This window comes from Schistocerca serialis, chromosome 7 (genome assembly GCF_023864345.2).
Source record: "Schistocerca serialis cubense isolate TAMUIC-IGC-003099 chromosome 7, iqSchSeri2.2, whole genome shotgun sequence".
NCBI lineage: Eukaryota > Metazoa > Arthropoda > Insecta > Orthoptera > Acrididae > Schistocerca > Schistocerca serialis.
The window spans coordinates 192,942,740-192,966,678 of record NC_064644.1 but is presented as its reverse complement, the minus strand read 5'-3'; the positions used below and the strand labels follow the sequence as shown (position 1 = coordinate 192,966,678).

The 23,939-nt window shown below is 40.3% G+C and overlaps 1 protein-coding gene across 1 annotated transcript in view; it reads right to left on the bottom strand.

Moving 5' to 3' along the window:
• LOC126413328 (unconventional myosin-IXa-like) overlaps nt 1-23,939 on the bottom strand; it is a 347,425-nt gene that overhangs the window by 49,756 nt on the left and 273,730 nt on the right. The window contains exons 26-28 of the mRNA XM_050083235.1: nt 18,390-18,672; nt 2,084-2,310; nt 1,005-1,285 (exon numbers count right to left, since the gene is read on the bottom strand). Coding sequence (XP_049939192.1) covers nt 1,005-1,285; nt 2,084-2,310; nt 18,390-18,672 — 791 coding nt within the window. The remainder of the gene's footprint in view (nt 1-1,004; nt 1,286-2,083; nt 2,311-18,389; nt 18,673-23,939) is intronic.

The following is a 23,939-nucleotide window of genomic DNA, read 5'->3' as shown; positions in this document are numbered from 1 at the left end:
ACAGACTTAAGTGTACCCCAGCTGCCTGTGTCTAGTGTAATCCATGGAATAGTGCAAACATGTTCATGTGTCTGTGAGTTGTGTAACTGAGGCAGAACATGGGGAACAGCCCAGCATGCACCTAATGGGATGTGGAAAACTTCCGAAAAACCACATCCAGGCTGGCCAACACACCGGCCAACGTCAGTAATCCTCTGGGCGGATTCGATCCAGGGCCGGCGTGCCTACCCGAGTCCAGGAAGCAGTGCATTAGTGGTCTTGGCTAACCTGGTGGGTAGGTTGTTCAATATATTTATTTTGTGTTATTTAAGTTCCATTTTGTGTGCCATTGGCCCAAACATTCAGAGTTGAGTTTCTTGTCTTGCTACCTTATCCCCTTATTTTCATCATAGTTCAGAAGGCAGTACCTGGTGAGATAATGTATTTTCTTCGTGGTTCAAACAGCAATGTAGTATCAATTTTTCTGAAGTTATGCAGCTCTGTCCCACACCAGAAGACAACTGGAAAATGCACACAGCTCCCAGGAACACTACTTTTAACATACTGTCCTTGTTTCAAAAAAACTGAAAATTTTATTAGCAGCACTTCACTGAAAATTCACAGGGGTTATACTTTATTACTCTTCTGGAAATCACTTACCTCAGGAAAATACAGTTTGCCTGTCATCTTAAATTTACAATGGACCTGTGCTATCATGGAAATAATCATCTTTTCTATTTTAAAACTGAGTGCTTTTCACAAGTCTTGAACATCATGTGACACTAAATCAAACATTCACTGATGTTGTTAGTAAAAGATATACATGTTTGTGGTAAGTTATGACAGGCTTGCTGGATGCATGTTGATAAAACCTATCTGCATGCAAAGGTTTCTGCAGGGGATCTCCTTGTCAGACAAAAAATTTATGAATCCTAGTACTATACAGATTTCTATTCGTAAGCCAGGAAAGTGTAAATGTAACTGATTCTAAAAGCCAAAATTAGAAAATAAATACAAAAACATACCTTGCAAGATGGAATACAAGCCTCTCAACAAGGTCGAAATTTGGCTTTGGTAACTTCTTAATTATTGCGAAGAGGGTCAACACACGATCATGAGGATCTGTAAGACTGCCAGCACGTAAAAAGTCTTCATAACTATCAAATGTTAACAAAGGTTCAGGCATTTCACGCAAGAAGCTCTTCAATACGGCTGCCAATACATGAACATGATAACTTCCGAAGTTGATATCATCTAGATGTTCATCTTCAATTCTTGCCTTTAATTCCTTCACTTTAGAACTCACCTGTAACAAAATTAACACCAGAAATAAAGACCTCTGACGTAAGTTTACACAGCAGTTTAAATATCAAGTATTTAAAATAAAAAGATTACAGATGATGTGGTCTTCTGATCATGTCAGCCTAAAATGTGGTACTGTATTTACTTCTACCAAAGATTTCAGTGTGATAAGCAAAAACTCAAGTCTCGTTTAGATACCCATCAGAATCCTCAACTACCTTGCTTGGGCATTTTTGTAACAGTATGCAATATTTGATGGCAGAAAGTATTTTATTTCAGTTGCCACAATATTTATAATAGGTGAGATTACAGAACATGAAGACGATAGCTGCATGTAAATTTCTCAAATGAAGATAATTTACTTGCATGAATAATTAACAACAAGAGTCCCTATCGAATCTTGCAGAACTGAACATAAAATACATTCTTCCAGAACAAAAATCCAAAGTTAACCACCTCACACAAGAAGAATAGGAAACAAACAGAAATACATGTTCAGCTGTACACAGATGATCACTGTTTCAATTAAATATCCTAAGTGTACTTGAAGTGTCAACTGATACATTGTCCAATAAACAATCATTGTCATAAGATAAAAACTAGAAGACACTTGGCAACAGCTGAATATTCTCCAAATACTTTCCAGGAATCGCAAAGGACCAATAGTATCAATTCAAATATCTGATCTTTGAAAAAGGTGACACACATCTTAGATTGATTGAGAAGCATCAGATATATGAAGCATCATATTAAGTTATCATTCAATTACACTTTTTTTTTTCTAGTGCTGCCTTATACTCACTCCAGATTTCCGATATATTCCCTCTGTATATAAGCCATGCATTTCAATGGTGGTGATTAAGCGGTCAACAACAGCAGGTACCTTCCCATCACCTGTTGCTAAGAGGTGAAGAGGAACACCAAATACACGACGGCCCTCACTAGTATACCCACTTTCACCATGGCCTTCTTTACCACAAGCCACAATAACTCGTGTATAGCACTTCTTGTGGCATGTTAACTTGCAGTCTGGAAAGGAAGCACACAACCAATTAAAAAAAAGTAAACACACGTATTTCATCCCATAACAGTATGGATAAATTTTGACAGTAAATGTTCTGAATATTAAAAAAATGTAGAAAAAGAATTGATAGCAATGAATAAAAAATTCTGTCATGATATTTAAAACTTTCACTGGGGTGCAACAGTGACTGCATCTTACAGTTCTCCCTGTAAAAATCATTTCTTCTTTGCACTGTTTCCAAATTTACATAATGTTACTGGGATTAACGTATTTCTAGGCACCCTTTCCTGAACTACTCCTAGTACGTTGAAGGTAAAAATTATGCTTTCCTCTTGCATTAAATTATTCACAATCTCATGCTGCACCAATTACTGTGTTGCAGACAATGTAAGGAACAAGATTTGTCAGTGACACACCCCACTGCTGCAAAACCACGTTTCAATTCTATTAAATTTATATCTACAGGGTGTTACAAAAAGGTACGGCCAAACTTTCAGGAAACATTCCTCACACACAAAGAAAGAAAATATGTAATGTGGACATGTGTCCAGAAATGCTTACTTTCCATGTTAGAGCTCATTTTATTACTTCTCTTCAAATCAATTTAATCATGGAATGGAAACACACAGCAACAGAACGTACCAGTGTGACTTCAAACACTTTGTAACAGGAAATGTTCAAAATGTCCTCCGTTAGCGAGGATACATGCATCCACCCTCCATCGCATGGAATCCGTGATGCGCTGATGCAGTCCTGGAGAATGGCGTATTGTATCATAGCCGTCCACAATATGAGCACGAAGAGTCTCTACATTTGGTACCAGGGTTGCGTAGACAAGAGCTTTCAAATGCCCCCATAAATGAAAGTCAAGAGGGTTGAGGTCAGGAGAACGTGGAGGCCATGGAATTGGTCCGCCACTACCAATCCATCGGTCACCGAATCTGTTGTTGAGAAGCGTACGAACACTTCCACTGAAATGTGCAGGAGCTCCATCGTGCATGAACCACACGTTGTGTCGTACTTGTAAAGGTACATGTTCTAGCAGCACAGGTAGAGTATCCCGTATGAAATCATGATAACGTCCTCCATTGAGCATAGGTGGAAGAACATGGGGTCCAATCAAGACATCACCAACAATGCCTGCCCAAACTTTCACAGAAAATCTGTGTTGATGACGTGATTGCACAATTGCGTGCGGATTCTCATCAGCCCACACATGTTGATTGTGAAAATTTACAAATTGATCACCATGGAATGAAGCCTCATCCGTAAAGAGAACATTTGCACTGAAATGAGGATTGACACATTGTTGGATGAACCATTCGCAGAAGTGTACCCGTGGAGGCCAATCAGCTGCTGATAGTGCCTGCACACGCTGTACATGGTACGGAAACAACTGGTTCTCCCGTAGCACTCTCTGTACAGTGACATTAGGGTTATCGTCAACTGCATGAAGAATTGCCTCATCCATTGCAGGTGTCCTCGTAGTTCTAGGTCTTACCCAGTCGCGAGTCATAGGCTGGAATGTTCTGTGCTCCCTAAGACGCCGATCAATTGCTTCGAACATCTTCCTGTCGGGACACCTTCGTTCTGGAAATCTGTCTCGATACAAACGTACCGTGCCACGGCTATTGCCCCGTGCTAATCCATACAGGAAATGGGCATCTTCCAACTCCGCATTTGTAAACATTGCACTGACTGCAAAACCACGTTCGTGATGAACACTGACCTGTTGATGCTACGTACTGATGTGCTTGATGCTAGTACTGTAGAGCAATGAGTCGCATGTCAACACAAGCACCGAAGTCAACATTACCTTCCTTCAATTGGGCCAACTGGCGGTGAATCGAGGAAGTACAGTACATACTGACGAAACTAAAATGAGCTCTAACATGGAAATTAAGCGTTTCCGGACACATGTCCACATAACATCTTTTCTTTATTTGTGTGTGAGGAATGTTTCCTGAAAGTTTGGCCGTACCTTTTTGTTACACCCTGTATAAACATCTCACCCAACCTGCACATAGGATACCCCTCTTTAAGAGGTAGGGGGGGGGGGGGGGGGGGGGGGAGAGAGAGAGAGAGATGAAAACACTGTTGAATTACATTTTGAGCACATACATATATTTTCTTGAAAATGTTTGTAGTTCATACTTTTCGACCACCAAATCCAGAATTACAGGATGTTTCAATTCCTTCTGCTGATTTTTCTTTTTTTGTATTTATAGTTCACAAATAGTATCAAGTTTTGATGTCTAACACCAGTAGACAAGAAGAGTATCTGACTTAAGATCGCATAACTTGCTACATCACGGACAGTTGTTAGCACAGGTGAAGTTGACTGATTACATAAGAATGCAGGCCCAACAACGAAAAGTTCTATGAACATCATCATGAAGTTAAATATCCAAAAACAAAGATGATGTGACTTACCATACGAAAGCCCTGGCAGGTCGATAGAAACACAAATACACATACATACACACAAAATTCTAGCTTTCGTAACCAATGGTTGCTTTGTCAGGAAAGAGGGAAGGAGAGGGAAAAACGAAAGGATGTGGGTTTTAAGGGAGAGGGTAAGGAGTCATTCCAATCCCGGGAGCGGAAAGACTTACCTTAGGGGGAAAAAAGGACGGGTATACACTCGCACACACACACATATCCATCCACACATATACAGACACAAGCAGACATATTTGAAGACAAAGAGTTTGGGCAGAGATGTCAGTCGAGGCGGAAGTGCAGAGGCAAAGATGATGTTGAATGACAGGTGAGGTATGAGTGGCGGCAACTTGAAATTAGCGGAGATTGAGGACTGGTGGGTAACGGGAAGAGAGGATATATTGAAGAGCAAGTTCCCATCTCCGGAGTTCGGATAGGTTGTGTTGGTGGGAAGTATCCAGATAACCCGGACGGTGTAACACTGTGCCAAGATGTGCTGGCCGTGCACCAAGGCATGTTTAGCCACAGGGTGATCCTCATTACCAACAAACACTGTCTGCCTGTGACCATTCATGCGAATGGACAGTTTGTTGCTGGTCATTCCCACATAGAATGCATCACAGTGTAGGCAGGTCAGTTGGTAAATCACGTGGGTGCTTTCACATGTGGCTCTGCCTTTGATCGTGTACACCTTCCAGGTTACAGGACTGGAGTAGGTGGTGGTGGAAGGGTGCATGGGACAGGTTTTACACCAGGGGCGGTTACAAGGATAGGAGCCAGAGGGTAGGGAAGGTGGTTTGGGGATTTCATAGGGATGAACTAACAGGTTACGAAGGTTAGGTGAACGGCGGAAAGACACTCTTGGTGGAGTGGGGAGGATTTCATGAAGGATGGATCTCATTTCATATATATATATATATATATATATATATATATATATATATATATATATATAGAGGGAAACATTCCACGTGGGAAAAATATATCTAAAAACAAAGATGATGTGACTTACTGAACGAAAGCGCTGGCTGGTCAATAGACACACAAACAAACACAAACATACACACAAAATTCTAGCTTTCCCAACAAACGGTTGCTTCGTCAAGAAAGAGGGAAGGAGAGGGAAAGACGAAAGGAAGTGGGTTTTAAGGGAGAGGGTAAGGAGTCATTCCAATCCCGGGAGCGGAAAGACTTACCTTAGGGGGAATAAAGGACAGGTATACACTCGCGCGCGCGCGCACACACACACACACACACACACACACACACACACACACACACACATATCCATCCACACATATACAGACACAAGCAGACATATTTAAAGACACAAATATGTCTGCTTGTGTCTGTATATGTGTGGATGGATAAGTGTGTGTGTGTGTGCGCGCGAGTGTATACCCGTCCTTTTTTCCCCTTAAGGTAAGTCTTTCCGCTCCCGGGATTGGAATGACTCCTTACCCTCTCCCTTAAAACCCACATCCTTTCGTCTTTCCCTCTCCTTCCTTCTTTCCTGATGAGGCAACAGTTTGTTGCGAAAGCTTGAATTTTGTGTGTATGTTTGTGTAACTTTCGACCTGCCAGCGCTTTCGTTTTTTTATATATATATATATATATATATATATATATATATATATATATATATATATATATATATACTGATGAGGCAACAGTTTGTTGCGAAAGCTTGAATTTTGTGTGTATGTTTGTGTGTCTTTCGACCTGCCAGCGCTTTCGTGTGTGTAATATAAAAAGAAACATTCCACATGCGAAAAATATATTAAAAACAAAGATTCCATGACTTACCAAACGGGAAAGCGCTGGTAGATAGACACAATAAAAATACACACAAACACACACAAAATTTCAAGCTTTCGCAACCAACGGTTGCTTCGTCAGGAAAGAGGGAAGGAGAGGGATAGGCGACAGGATGTGGGTTTTAAGAGAGAGGGTAAGAAGTCATTCCAATCCCGGGAGCGGAAAGACTTACCTTAGGGGGAAAAAAAGGACAGGTATACACTCGCACACACACACATATCCATCCACACATATACAGATACAAGCAGACATATTTAATGCCACCCATTCCATATCAAACGGTCCCTTCCCTTCAGCCTAGGCCTTCGTGGCAAACGAAAACCTATACATCGACTCAGCCAATGAACACACAAGTCAACTCCTACCCCAATCAAAGTCCCCAATCTTTCCTTTCCCACATCCACACTGGCTGTTCAGAGCATCCTCCTACAGGCCAACCGCAAATTAGAACAGCATGCCGCCGTCCACCTCAAAAAACTATCCAATCTCCTGGTTTCCCACCTCCCGAAAGGCAACTCACTCACCCTCCACAACCTTTCCAACAAACCTCAACCTCCTCTCATTGCACACAGACCCAGTCTCTCCCATCTACTCAATCTCCCGCTTCCAGCTCCACTCCCCCCAACACCTTAAAATTCTAGTCAACACAATCTGGAACCACAACACCCCAATTCAGTAATTAACCCTTCCTCCAAACCTCTCTCCCCATCCGAAACCTCTGTCCTATCCAAAGGCCTCACCTCCAGCCCCACTCCTAGATTCAACCAAACTGCCCTTGTCAAAGATTTACTGTCCTACACTCGTAGTCTCTGCTGGAAATATAACTTTGCCACGAAGAAAAATAATCCTGATCCCACTCCTAATAATCCAACTCCCCAAGACACTATCCAAATTGAACCCTGCCTGGAACAGTTCCGTCCTCCATCACAAAGGGACCCACCTCCTCTTCCTCAAAATCACCCTCTCCAAACCTTCCAGGAATTTCTCACTTCCAGCCTTGCCTCTCAATCCTTCTTAAAAAACCTTAATCCTACTCCCAACATCACCACAGCTGAAGCCCAGGCTATTCGTGATCTGAAGGCTGACCGATCCATCATCATTCTTCTGGCTGACAAGGGTTCCACGACCGTGGTACTTGATGGTCGGGAGTATGTGGCTGAGGGACTGCATCAGCTTTCAGACAACACTACATACAAAGTTCGCCAAGGTAATCCCATTCCTGATGTCCAGGCGGAGCTTCAAGGAATCCTCAGAACCTTAGGCCCCCTACAAAACCTTTCAACTGACTCCATCAACCTCCTGACCCCACCGACACCTCGCACTCCTACCTTCTACCTACTTCCTAAAATTTACAAACCCAAACATCCCGGCCGCCCCATTGTAGCTGGTTACCAAGCCCCCACAAACGTATCTCTGCGTGCGTAGATCAACACCTTCAACCCGGTACATGCAGTCTCCCATCCTTCATCAAAGACACCAACCACTTTGTTGAACGCCTAGAATTCTTACCCAGTCTGTTACCCCCAGAAACCATCCTTGTAACCATTGATGCCACTTCCCTATACACAAATATCCCGCACGTCCAGGGCCTCGCTGCAATGAAGCACTTCCTTTCACTCCGATCACCTGTCACCCTACCTAAAACCTCTTTCCTCATCACCTTAGCCAGCTTCATCCAGACTCACAACTTCTTCACTGTTGAAGGCCAGACATACCAACGATTAAAGGGAACAGCCATGGGTACCAGGGTGGCCCCCTCGTATGCCAACCTATTTACGGGTCGCTTAGAGGAAGCCTTCTTGGTTACCAAGGCCTGCCAACCCAAAGTTTGGTACAGATTTATTGATGACATCTTCATGATCTGGACTCACAGTGAAGAAGAACTCCAGAATTTCCTCTCCAACCTCAACTCCTTTGGTTCCATCAGATTCACCTGGTCCTACTCCAAATCCCATGCCACTTTCCTTGACATTGACCTCCATCTGTCCAATGGCCAGCTTCACACGTCCGTCCACATCAAACCCACCAACAAGCAACAGTACCTCCATTATGACAGCTGCCACCCATTCCACATCAAACGGTCCCTTCCTTACAGCCTAGGTCTTCGTGGCAAACGAATCTGCTCCAGTCCGGAATCCCTGAACCATTACACCAACAACCTGTAAACAGCCTTCGCATCCCGCAACTACCCTCCCGACCTGGTACAGAAGCAAATAACCAGAGCCACTTCCTCATCTCCTCAAACCCAGAACCTCCCACAGAAGAACCCCAAAAGTGTCCCACTTGTGACAGGATACTTCCTGGGACTGGATCAGACTCTGAATGTGGCTCTCCAGCAGGGATCCGACTTCCGCAAATCCTGCCCCGAAATGAGATCCATCCTTCATGAAATCCTCCCCACTCCACCAAGAGTGTCTTTCCGCCATTCACCTAACCTTCGTAACCTCTTGGTTCATCCCTATGAAATCCCCAAACCACCTTCCCTACCCTCTGGCTCCTACCCTTGTAACTGCCCCCGGTGTAAAACCTGTCCCAAGCATCCTCCCACCACCACCTACTCCAGTCCTGTAACCCGGAAGGAGTACACGATCAAAGGCAGAGCCACGTGTGAAAGCACCCACATGATTTACCAACTGACCTGCCTACACTGTGACTCTTTCTATGTGGGAATGACCAGCAACAAACTGTCCATTCGCATGAATGGACACAGGCAGACAGTGTTTGTTGGTAATGAGGATCACCCTGTGGCTAAACATGCCTTGGTGCACGGCCAGCACATCTTGGCACAGTGTTACACGGTTCGGGTTATCTGGATACTTCCCACTAACACCAACCTATCCGAATTCCGGAGATGGGAACTTGCCCTTCAATATATCCTCTCTTCCTGTTATCCACCAGGCCTCAACCTTCGCTAATTTCAAGTTGCCGCCACTCATACCTCACCTGTCATTCAACAACATCTTTGCCTCTGCACTTCCGCCTCGACTGACATCTCTGCCCAAACTCTTTGCCTTTAAATATGTCTGCTTGTGTCTGTGTGTGTGTGTGTGTGTGTGTGTGTGTGTGTGTGTGTGTGTGTGTGTGTGTGTACCTGTCCTTTTTTCCCCACTAAGTCAAGTCTTTCCGCTCCCGGGATTGGAATGACTCCTTACCCTCTCCCTTAAAACCCACATCCTTTCGTCTATCCCTCTCCTTCCCTCTTTCCTGACGAAGCAACTGTAAAAAAAAGTACATATACTTTGAATTCTCACAGAAAATTTATTTGCTGTTCTACAAGGTTCAATTTCTGGCTGAAAGTAATGTTATATTTCTTGAACACGTGGTAGCAGAATTGTGGATCTCACTACCCAACCCAGTTAGTGACAAGGAAGCTACTTCAACATGACTGGCATACATCTGAACTTTGAAGTCCTGAAGCAAGTAATTAAGTGATACTGGAAGTTTGAGAATATTGCTGCAGTTCAGAGATAGTGGAGAAGTGAGCATGTAGTGCCTCGAGAATTTCGGGGTCTTCAACCCTCTCGAACACTCGATATTTTAAGTATAAGTGTGGGAGATTGGAGCTGTGTCTACCGTGCCACCAATTTATGTGTTTCCAGGAAGGAAGTGTATTGGGAGAATACTGCAATTGTGGCGGTCGATCAGTGGAGGCAAGTGTTTGCCGCTCGCGCCATAGAAGCTGTATGTGACATACAAGGAGCAACCATACGTTATTCTTTGACAGTGTAATGATTGTAATTGTTATGAACAAATGAAATATGAAACTTCCTGTCAGATTAAAACAGTGTGCCGGACCAAGACTCGAACTCGGGACCTTTGCATTTCGCGGACAAGTGCTCTACCATCTGAGCTACCCAAGCACGACTCACGCCCCGTCCTCACAGCTTTACTTCTGCCAGTACCTCGTCTCCTACTTTCCAAACTTTGCAGAAGCTCTCCTGTGAACCTTGCAGAACTAGAACTCCTGGAAGAAAGGATATTGCGAAGACACGGCTTAGCCACAGCCTGGAGGATGTTTCCAGAATGAGATTTTCACTCTGCAGCGAAGTTCTGGAAACAGAGGTAAAGCTGTGAGGACGGGGCGTGAGTCGTGCTTGAGTAGCTCAGTTGGTAGAGAACTTGCCCACGAAAGGCAAAGGTCCCGAGGTCGAGTCTCAGTCCAGCACACAGTTTTAATCTGCCAGGAAGTTTAATATCAGCGCACACTCCACTGCAGAGTGAAAATCTCAATCTGGAAATGAAATATGATTTGACTAGAGACTTTTAATTCAGGTGTTAGACTTGCTAGAAGCAAGAACTGTCTTTGAATTTTTGGTGGTTATTAAACTCACCACATTTTAAATATACTTAATTGTATCTGACGATTAAAGACATAATTGAATTGCAAGTATTTGTATACTTATGTGAGACTTGTGGAAATGGAAATACACCAGAACTGACTGAAAGTATTATGAGAGTGCCTAGTTATTTCAAGAGCAGAGGCGCAGAGAGAGAGAGAGAGAGAGAGAGAGAGAGAGAGAGAGAGAGACAGTCTTTTTTTAATCCCTCAAATTAGCATTATTTCTTTGAAGAAGAAGTTGTGGAGACTGACGCAGCCACGTATCCAGAGAAGAGGATCGACTGTGTTTCAAGTTAGTCAATTGTAATGAAAGAACTCCTTTAATCATAAATGGTGAGACATTTGTACTTATAATGATGCAAAAGCGTGAACACAGATGATAGGACTGAACCGATAAAACATTGTTGCAAACAATGGGAAAATGTTAATTACAGAAATGGGAAAATGAAGTTTCACGATACATTGGAAACAGTCACTGGTGATCACACTCAAATGCTTCAACTGTCTACACAACTGTTACTCATAACATTCAAAGCTAGCTCTCTCTCTCTCTCTCTCTCTCTCTCTCTCTCTCTCTCTCTCTCTCTCACACACACACACACACACACACACACACACACACACACACACACACAAACAAACAAACAAACCAGCACTTTCCAAATAATTAAATGTTGGTTTCAGGTTGATAGATATGAAGACTCCACAGCTGCACAAATGATGAATTCAGGATGCTCAATAATACTGATAGCACTTAAGCAGGAAAGGTCTAAACACTAAGGCAACTTTCTCTCTTTGTGTTTAATGAGAAGTTTGCTGAAGAAAGTTGTAGAAGCACTCTACATATTCAATGAGAAGTGTGCTGGGAAAAGAATTGTAGAGGTTCACAGCTTTACAGCATTGCTTTAGTAATGGCCAGAGCTTGCAAAAAAGATGCACAGACCAATCGAGATTTTAACAATGAAATTTGACAATTAATATAATTGTACTCATTTAACAAAATTTTGTACATAGAGAAATCTTATGATGAGTAGTTTTGAACCAACTTCTGAAATGCTTCCCGTTTTACTTGAGGTATACAATTTTATTACTTCCTGCATCAGTTATTTGTGAAGATATTTGATCATTCTTCGGTTTGATGTTATGCACAGGCTACACTATTTTTATTTAAGAATGGCAAGATAGTGAGTAAAATTGCTGACATGCTCTTGAAAAAAAAGTTAAAGAAAAAATTATTTACATAAAAATGAATTTTTAACACACCACATATTAAAATTGAACTAAAAAGCATAAAATACTTTCTCCTCGGCCCATACAGATACTTCTGAAAATCTGCAATAGCGAATTTTCAATAGCTATGAAAATACAGTGTATAAAAAAATTTTAAAAAATCCAATGTTTAAAAAATCGTAACTATTAAGTTATTTGAGATGCATGCATGAACAATGTACTGTTGGAAAGAGCAAACTCTCGAGTTTTACATGGTTCCCACTAAGAAGGGGAGGCCACAACGTTTGGAATGTGGATTTACTGCAAACTTCGTACACTTGTAGTACTCCATTAGGACAAAAAAATGTTTAAGCAGTAGCGCGTACTTCTCAAGTGTCATTGAGAAAATCACAAGATAATTTCAGTTGTCAAATATATACCTGTGCCGGCCATTTTTACCATGAAGTAGCGGCAGTCAAGTGGTTAGCGTTCAGGCCCCATAATCGCTGGATCAAGTTCCGTTCGTCAGGTATTTTTTTTTTTTTTTCTTTTAATCAGATGAACTTTTGTTAAATTTACAATGTTATTTGGTAGTCTACAAATTTTTATCATCACAAATAATATAATATTCGTAACTATTGACTAGTAAATGACCAAAGGCATAAAGTGATACTGAAAATGTTTGCTTGTCCGTGATCTGAGAAATCCCTTATACCTGGAAGGAGCCCAAAACTACTTGTTACCTGCAAGTTTTGACTGGCACAGATGGCTTTCAAAGAATGAGGGGATGGCCAGGCTGGAACCGGGATAAAATGGGTATCATTTGACAGTTAACTCGCATAGTAGTGAGACCTTGCTTATGTAGCAGGATGAAATAACGTATGTGAAAATTGTTCATGAAGTATAAAACCTTACATCATGACTACAAAAATGAAAGTGTCGAGAACTGCGGACAAGGAATTTCATGAACATTCAATCCATAGTGCAGTTGCAAAACATTGGTTGAAAGATGCATTCATATATTGTGATAGTCTTCTCAAGAAGCGGACGTCGTCGATACAGAAGCATCAGCAATGATTTCTGCAGATGAAATGGTGATTGGAGAAGAACTGTATCGGGCTACCATGGAAACTTTAGGAGAAAAAAATATTCATTTTGATGAAGTAGACGAAGAAGATCAATTCCATGAAGTCGAAGAAAATTCGGCCGACAATGAAGATTATGAGCTAGTGGAAAAGCCGTCAAAAGCTGATTATGTTCCATTGGAGACCAAAATAAAAGTTGTTAAACTGGCGAAAGAACACCCTATATGGAGTCTCCAAACCCTCCAGATAAAAGGGTCTAGAAGTTTGACAAGAAAAGACGAATTGAAGAGATGGGAAGAAAACATAAAATCTGGAGGATCAACGACCGATAAATATTTGCTAATCGATTCATGGACTTATGACTGTTTCGTGGAGTCTCGCCAAAATTATCAGCAAGTAAGTGTTCATTTTTATCACTCTACATCTGTGATTCTTGAGTTTCTCCCGGCGTATTTGATAGTCAAAATATTCACGGGTGTGCTGCCGGTCTATAGTGTCCAATGGTCACAATATTTCGGCGATCGTACATGTCGCCATCATCAGGTGAACTGACGGACTGAGCTCCTGTGAACGTGCCGGCACGGAGATCCGTACGCTATGGCTGCTCAGAGGGCCTCTGAAATCCGGGAAACTTACCACGCAATTATATTACTCATTTTTATCTAGCATCATGCTTCCCTACATGAAGAAAGAAAAATTCTTATTAATAATAGATTATTGGGGGGATCAAAAGAATCATGGTTTGTACGACAAAATTTTCACCGTTGATAAAGGACTTGGAACATGTAGGGTTAAAGTCGTACTTCTGAAATGCATGCCAGTTTCCCAACCATGTGCTGTTTATTTCTGCAAGAAACTCAAAAATTTCACTAAGCATCTTCAAAATTGTTCTTATTTAATTGAAAGAGAACAAGAAATTGCTTCTCGTGAACGCACTATTAAAATACACTCGATACAGCATGATCAATTATCAGCGCCAATATTTAAGGAAATACTGCATTATGCATGGTTTGCTTTCAAATTATTGGCTGAAAAAGAGGTTTTTAAAAATGTTGTTTTTCCATGGAAAACCTCAAAAGACCTTGTGTATGTGGAAACATAGCATTTATTCAGTGTTGAAAGCGACGATAAACTGTACATCTTTCGAAAGCCGTCTATGCAGGTCAAAACTTGCAGGTAACAAGTAGTTTTGGGCTCCTTCCATGTATAAGGGACTCCTCAAATCTCGGACAAGCATACATTTTCAGTATCACTTTATGCGTCTATTAGTCGATAGTTATGAATATTATATTATTTGTGATGATAAAAATGTGTATACTGCCAAATAACATTGTAAATTTAATAAAAGTTCATCTGAACACACATATTTTTCCCATTATATCAATTGTAATATAAATAGTAAAGAATATGACTGTGTTGGGGAGAAAAACGGGACTCGATCCAGCGATTATGGGGCTTAAACACTAACGACTCGGCTACAGCCACTTCATGGTAAAAAAGGCCACACAGGTTTATATTTGATGACCAAAATTATCTTGCGATTTTCTCAGTAACGCCTGAGAATTATGCACTATTGCTTACACATTTTGACGTCCTAATGGAGTACTATGAGTGTACGAAGTTTGCAGTAACACACGTCGTGGCCTCCCCTTGTAAGTGGCAGCAGTGTGCACCCACTTCATTACTAGTAAAAATGGTGTCAGAGCAATAGAAAGTGTTTTGTGGTCTATGTTTTGTGCAGTGTGGGTCAGTAATAACTGTTCACCGTGACTTTTGTAGTACGTATGGTGTGGATCCTAGCACAGCACAGAGCATTAGACGATGGCACGAACAATTCCAAGAAACTGGTTGTTTTTGTTAAGGCAAATTGCCACGCTGTCCCCAAGTGTCCAACACACACGTTGAATGCATCCGCCATAGTTTCACAAGGAGTCCACAGAAACCTGTTTGCCATGCAGCTCGACAGCTCAACATGCCCTCCATGTCCATCTGCCATGTCTTGTATCGACGTTTACACATGAAACCATACCAAATTCAGCTACTGCAAGCTCTTTGTGAAAGTGACAAACAACAACATGTGGAATTCTGTAATTTTGTTCTCGCCAAGATGGAGTTTTTAGTGACAAAGCAACTTTCCATATAAATGGACAGGTGAGCCGTCATAATGTGGGAATGTGGGGTACAAACAACCACATGAAGTTGTACATCATGAGAGGGACTCTCCAAAATTTAATGTATTTTGCGCATTTTCACGGGAAAAAGTGTATGGTAAATTTTTCTTTGCGGAGAACACTGTTACAGGAAGCACGTATCTCGATATGCCTGCAAACTTCCTTTTCCCACATTTGGAGACTAATTTGAATGACTTCATTTACCAGAGCAGGATGGGGCATCGCCACACTGGCATCTAGAAGTGTGGGAATTTTTAAATCAAAGAATTAACAAATGATTGATTGGTTGCACTGGACCAAATGATTCAGCCTTACATTACTGGCCTCCAAGGTCCCTGGACCTGACTGTATGTGATTATTTCTCGTGGTGGTTTATAAAAGACTCCATTTACGTGCCTTCATTACCAACAACAATGAACGAACTGAGACATCACATAACGCAGCTGTGGAAGCTGTAACTCAAGACATGCTCGCTGCAGTGTAGGAACAATCTGAATACTGCATTGACATACACCGTGCATCTCAAGGGGGCACACTGAACACCTATGAAAAAAACTTTCTGAGTTTCCCATTCAACAAAAAACAAAATTCACTGTATACATGAGCTGTTAAAAAAGTAAGGTGTCTTCAAATTGAGCAGGGAGCATACATTCGATTATCGATCTTTTTCTTTGTTATGTTGGTACACATTTCCCGAACATATGCCCACAGTTTCAAGTGTACAGCATACTTAATTTGCTTCTGACAGATAGAAAGGTTAGAAGTGTTGTAATGCGCTCGGTGATTTTCGATTATTATAAAAAATGGAGCAAAGAATTTGCATCAACTTTTGTGTGAAAAATGGAATCGAGTGCTCTAAAACACTTGAAATTTTGACAGTGGCATATGGTGAGTCTTCTCTAAGTAAAAAAAATGTTTACAGGTAGTTCAAGCTCTTCCAAGATGGCCGAGAAGATGCCAATGACGAACCTCTCTCTGGACGCCCTAACACATCAACAACAGATGATAACGTCGAAGCTGTGAAGAAAATTGTTTTGGGAAATCGTTGAATTACCGTAGAGAAGTTGCTGAGGACGTTGGCATATCACTCAGTTTGTGTCACACAATTTTTTTCAGATGTTTTGCGCACGAGACGTGTGTCAGCGAAGTCTGTTACAAAACTTCTTAATCTTGATCAGAAGAACCATCGCATTAGTGTCACACAGGAGCTCTTGACTGACGTCAATGATGATCCTGATGTGCTCAACAGGGTCATAACTGGTGACAAAACATGGGTTTATGGTTATGACTTCAAAACCAAAGCCCAATCTTCCCAATGGAAGCACCCGGAGAGCCAAGAACGAAAAAAGCACGCCAAGTTCAATCAAATGTTGAAATTTTTCTCACTAATTTTTTTTCCTATTACCCTGACGTAGCGCATCGTGAATTTTTACCTCAAGGCCGTACGGTCAACAAGGAGTATTATCTTGATGTTATGCGCCATTTGCGAAGAGCAATATGCAAAAAAACGTCCGGAATTGTGGGAAAACAATTCAGGGCTTTTGCATCATGACAATCCACCTGTTCATACATCAATGCTTGTGAGAGATTTTTTTGGTCAAAACAGCACAACAATCATGCCTCAGCCATCATGTTCACTGGATTTGGCCCCCTGGGACTTTTTCCTGTTCCCAAAACTGAAGAGATCTATGAAAGGGCGAAGATTTTCAACGACTGAGGATATAAAAACTGCATCGCTGGAAGTACTCAGGGTTGTACCAAAAAGTACTTGCGAGAAGTGCTTCGAGGACTGGAAGAAGCTTTGGCACAAGTGTATTGTATCTGAGGGGGATTACTTTGAAGGGGACAACATGAATATTGATGAATAAATAAATATTGTTTCATAAATATATAAAGTCACCTTACTTTTTGAACACACCTCGCATGTTTATTAGTTTCAGAAATATAAACATGCCAAATCAGATGATTCTTTTTGATACACCCTGTATTTCTAAGATTTAAACGAAAAAACATGGGGTGCATGCCATATGTAACTGATGCACAAATAGTTCACCTCTTTATTATTCTCAAAAAATTGAGTTTTTACACTGAATGTGAACTTAGAAACAAAGTCTCAATATTAGAAAGTAAGAATAAAAGTGAGCCAGATGTGAAAAAGAAGGTATCCCCACCACCACCTCTTACTCAAAATAGGTGGAGCTGGAACAAATTACAAAGATCAGCTTTCAAATATCATACATTTCCAACGTCCGAGTGAACAATCTGAGGTTACATGAAGAGGTGCCAAAATTGGTCAATACACTTGGAATCAAGAATTTCTCCACATCTACTAAGTAGATCGACTAACTTAACAAGTGGTATAATGTGGTCTACAAAAGCATATGAAATGAAGAAAATAATGTGAACATAAAAACTACTAGCGAATGGCAAGAAGGTAGGTTAAAAGGAGAGCATTCTAATCAAAAGGCTTCTTCAAAATAAATTCCAGAAAGATAAGAACACACACAAATTATGTATATAACCGAAAGTTATATAGATTTAGCCTGCCTGCTGGAAGACCAATACTGAGTGCAAACTAAGAAAATTTCACCAAACAAAAGCGTCCAAAAGAAGCTATTTTATGTTTAGGACTTACCTTAGATGCAGGCTAACTACACATTGTGTTCCTGAGAACCAAATTAATTTCTACAATAATGCGTCGGATTACCCGTGAGAACCAAAGGCATAGAAGAAAGGTAATATGATTTACCTATATCTCTACAGCAGACATCTTCTATGTCTTTAGCTCTCAGGACCAGTTTATTGTTACCTTTCTTCTACGCCTTTGGTTCTCAGGACCAGTAATTGTGTCTAATTATACACTATTGTGGTTCTTGTGCTACTGAAACACCAGACTGCATTCATTCAGCTGGTTGTCCATATGGACATATTACACCCACAAAATTTCATCTACAACATTATCAATTATACTTACTTATGGTATCTTTAAAGGGTTGAAAATATAGTTATATCCAACTTACTTTGACAAACAAGGCCACGTTCAATCGGCCACATGAAAAATGATGTGCATATTTCACAAGCTGTTGGAATATTGATAATTGTTAAAAGAAAACAATGTCCTGCATAAATTATTGGATCTTCCATCTTCCGCTTCTTTTCTTTTTTCCTCTTAGCTTTGCTAGGCTTTTCTTCAAGATGATTCAGATTCATAAACTCATTCATAAATCCTCTGAATGCATTTACTCCCATTGTTACTGGAAAATCCTCCTTAGTATTTTCTTGGTTACAGACAGTTTGCATTATCTGAAACAAATGAAAAAAAAAATTTAAAAAAATGGGCATCTACAGTATGAAAATCCTTGATATATACAGAAAACTTTTTTTTACAAAAAATAAGAATGCTGGTAATACATTAGAATTCTGCTTCATAGTCTGGTCAGGATATAAAACAAGGTCAGAACTGAGCACTTTTTTTCAAAACTCGATACATGCAAAAAAATTAATTTTTTAGGAAACACATTTTTTTAAATATCATGTGAAAAATACTAATTACATAAATGAGACAATTTAATATTTCCTTGCCTTTTGTAGGCACAATTCCAATTATATGTTTGACTATTCTAAAATATTGTTTATTTCAGAATGGAGGGACAAAGGTACCAATTTTGATAAATGAAAAAAAGGAGGTTAATAGATTTGTTAATATACACATCCAAATTGATTTTTTCACCTCTTTTTTTTCTTTGACATTAATTACGCAGGAAGTTACATTTACTATTTTATTCATAGCTGTAATTTTCACCAACTGTAATGTATATTTTCCAGAATAAAGTTTAGTCATCAGTTGTAAATATAATTTTTATTATGCTTTACTGGTTTCGTATATATTTTCCAGAATAAAGTTTAGTTATCAGTTGTAAATATAATTTTCATTATGCTTTACTGGTTTCGTATATATTTTCCAGAATAAAGTTCAGTCATCAGTTGCAAATATATTTTTTATTATGATTTACTGGTTTTGACAAATTAATTTGTCATCATCTGAAGCTCTCTGCTGTTTTAGTAGATGTGATATCTTCTTTGTAGAAGCATAATGCCATGATATGTCCAGAAATGGACATATGCTTTTACATATGTTCCTTGCTGCTATCACAACAGTGTGACACATACACTGATGTGATTCAGTTACTGTAAATTGTCAACCTGTGTTTACAATAATCATACACAACAGTCATTGTCTTGGAAGAAACGTGAGAGCAATAGAGGAGCAGTGGCCGTGCAATGCCTATGACACCACGGTGACAAGAAAAAACATGTTATACATTCACTCAATTGGAATCTGTTAAATAAGACAGACTATTTGTAGACTTCGTCTTTTTCAATGAACTGTTCAACTCCAGTTATCCAAACTCTGGCTACGTGTACTATTGTTCTTCCCTCCATGAAGCTAGTGTAAGTGCAGCGTGAAGATTACTGGGACGACGAGCCACCGTTGCCAGGTGATAACTACTAGTCACAGTCTGTGTGTTGTGGACATGCTGACTGTATGCATTGTTTTGTTTGTGAGAGCCTTTAGTCATTCACAATGCCTTCCAGAAGAAAACTTGCTGTGTTATCATTAGCAGACAAACTAAAAATTACAGAGCAATCAGATAAAGGAGTTACAGGTAAACAGTTGACTGAGATGTACGATGTTGGTCAAGCAACAATTTCAGCCCTTAAAAGGAGCAAACCTACACTTTTAAACTTCGTGTCATGCTTGGAAACAAAGATGGAAGTTTTCTAGAAAAACAAACAAAAATTTAGTAGATGCTGTTCTCGAGTTGTTTTTGCAGCAACATTCTATGGGAAACCCAATTTCAGGTCTGATTCTTTGTGATAAAGCTAAGACCTTAGTTCAAAAGTTGGTGGTTCATCCTTTAAAGGAAGTAATGGCTGGCTAAGAAATTTTAAGTGCAGGCCTGGTGTCCGTGAATTAGATATAAGTCACAAGAAGTTAACAGTAGACTCCAAAGCTGCAGATGATTCTACTGAAAAATTTAAAGCTGTAGCAGACTCCTACCAACCTGAGTTTTTGTACAATGCTCATAAACCACTCGTTTGAAAAGCTCTACCTAGAAGCACTTTAGCATCTAAAATGGAGTGTAGTGCTACAGAACATAGTGTCAGAAAAGGATGTGTTACGGTACTTACCTGCGTGAACTCTACGAGAAGCCATAAAAAAACCCTTCGGTTGATAGTGAAGTCAAAAGCCAAAGAGTATTTCAAAATGCGAAAAAACTCCTTCTCTTTTATAAAAACCAACCCAAGGCTCGGATGACTGCAGCATTGCTAACCAAGTGGTACAATGAAATTTTCATCCATGAAGTTAAAAAGCAACAAAAATCTCTTGGAAAAAGAGACAGTAAAGTGCTTTTGATTGTTGATAATGCACCAACTCATCTCACTGCAGAATTACTAGAAAGAGGGGATGGCCAGTTTACATAACTCTTTCTGCCAGTCTGTTATCGAATACATGAAACACCATTACAGAAGCAACTTTTAAGGAAACTTTAGGTAGAGAGTGAAGATGAAGGAGGTGTGTTGGTTTTTTTTATTTTTTTTTTTTTAAAAAAGAAGAAGAAGAAGAAGAAGAAGAACAAAGATTGCGCTTACATGGTGGTGGAAGCTCAGAGCTTGGTTAAGGCAGTCACATTTAAACGTGCAGCTGACGCTGAAAGGCGTATCAACTGAAGAAGAGAAGGAAAAGGAGAAAAAGTAAAAAGAAGCTCAAGGAAAGGAATTGGAAGAGACAGGAGAAGATGAGGATGACATGTCACTTGAGGAATTAAGAAACATTCTTTGAAACTTCCTGGATGATCAGAAGTTAGTGCTTAAGATAGAGCAGAATAGATGGTGTGTGATTTGTCAGACCATATGATTTGGCTGCCCAAAAACAGACGAAGACAGTCAAACAGCTTGCTTTGAGCAAGATGTTCAGCAGGAATGACTTTCAGCACCTGTACTCAACAGTTCGCTACGTACCATGTATGTAAAGCTGTTGCATTTTCATTTCAATCACTAAAACTCTTTTTCTTTAAAAACATTTTTTTCTCCCGTTTTCAACATACAGTACTGTACATACAGTACATAATTACTGTAATTAAGATACATCGACCCTTTTTTTTAAAACATGCAGTCATCCAAATTTCTGATTAACCGAATGGGTTCGAATTAAATCAAATAATTGTAGTTTTACTATTATTGTGATGTTCCAAATGACAAAATAGGTTTGCAACAAATGATTATTGTATAAAAGAGCACAACACACGATACTTTGTTTGACACAAGTATCATATTTATTTTGAGAACTGGATTTTGGTCTTGTGCTCTGAACTTCCAGCAGTAACTGCAGCACTCAAAGAAACGAAGTTTAATCAGAAGAGGTTGGCAAGTGTGCCAAAACAATAATGTGAGCAAGACTGAATATAGGAAGTATTGGGTCCTGATCAGACTTTACTGCACCACCCGATATCACGGTAAAGAATAAGTGGAACATTGCAAGCTCATTCTTAAGACTCTATAGAGCGCAATTCAAACTCAATACTTCATGTTGAAGCATTGGTCACAGTAAAATTTAATCCATACTCTAATACTGTTATACAGGGTGGTCCATTGATTGTGACTGGGCCAAATATCTCACGAAATAAGCATCAAACATAAACACTACAAAGAACGAAACTTGTCTATCTTGAAGGGGGAAACCAGACGCCGCTATGGTTGGACCACAAGGTGGCGCTGCCATAGGTCAAATGGGTATCAACTGCTTTTTTAAAAAATAGGAACCCCCATTTTTCATTACATATTCGTGTAGCATGTAAAGAAATGCGAATGTTTTAGTTGGACCACTTTTTTCACTTTGTGATAGATGGCGCTGTAATAGTCACAAACATATGGCTCACAATTTTAGACACACAATTGGTAACAGGTAGGTTTTTAAAATAAAAATACAGAATGTAGGTACATTTGAACATTTTATTTTGGTTGTTCCAATTTGACACATGTACCTATGTGAACTTATCATTTCTGAGAACACACACTCTTACAGTGTGATTACCTGGAAATACAATACCCATTAATGCAATAAATGCTCAAAATGTCCGTCAACCTCAATGCATTTGGCAATACGTGTAATGACATTCCTCTCAACAGCGAGTAGTTCGTCTTCCGTAATGTTCGCACATGCACTGACAATGTGCTGACGCATGTTGTCAGGCGTTGTCAGTGGATCACGATAGCAAATATCCTTCAACATTCCCCATAGAAAGAAATCCGGGGACGTCAGATCCAGTGAACATGCGGGCCATGGTATGGTGCTTTCACAACCAATCCACCTGTCATGAAATATGCTTTTCAATACCGCTTCAACCGCACGCGAACTATGTGCCGGACATCCATCATGTTGGAAGTACATCGCCATTCTATCATGCAGTGAAACATCTTGTAGTAACATTGGTAGAAAATTACGTAGGAAACCAGCATACATTGCACCATTTAGATTGCCATCGATAAAATGGGGGCCAATTATCCTTCCTCCCATAATGCCGCACCATACAGTAACCCGCCAAGGTCTCTGATGTTCCACTTGTCGCAGCCATCGTGGATTTTCCGTTGCCCAACAGTGCATATTATGCTGGTTTACGTTATCGCTGTTGGTGAATGATGCTTCGTCGCTAAACAGAACACGTGCAAAAAATCTGTCATCGTCCCGTAACTTCACTTGTGTCCAGTGGCAGAAATGTACACGACGTTCAAAGTCGTCGCCATGCAATTCCTTGTACACAGAAATATGGTAAAGGTGCAATCAATGTTGATGTAGCATTCTCAACACCGACGTTTTTGAGATTCCAGATTCTTGCGCAAATTTGTCTGCTACTGATGTGCGGATTAGCCACGACATCAATTGTTGCAGGTTGTGGTTGACATTTCACATGTGCCTGAACACTTCCTGTTTCCTTAAATAACGTAACTATCCGGCGAACGGTCCGGACACTTGGATGATGTCGTCCAGGATACCGAGCAGCACATACAGCACACGACCGTTGAGCATTTTGATCACAATAGCCATACATCAACACGATATTGACCTTTTCCGCAATTGGTAAACGGTCCATGTTAACATGGGTAATGTATCACAAAGCAAATACCGACCGCACTGGCGGAATGTAACGTGATACCACGTACTTATATGTTTGTTACTATTACAGCGCCATCTATCACAAAGCGAAAAAAGTGGTCCAACTAAAACATTCATATTTCTTTACATACTACACGAATATGTAAGAAAAAATGGGGGTTCCTATTTTTAAAAATGCAGTTGATATCCATTTGACCTATGGCAGCGCCATAGTGGGCCAACCATAGCGCCATCTGGTTCCCCCCTTCAAGCTAGACGAGTTTCATTCTTTGTAGTTTTTTCGTTTGATGCTTATTTCGTGAGACATTTGGCCCGGTCACTATCAATGGACCACCCTGTATGTGGAGTGGTGCCAACATTTAGAACCATTTTCTGTGGGTAATTTATTTCAAGC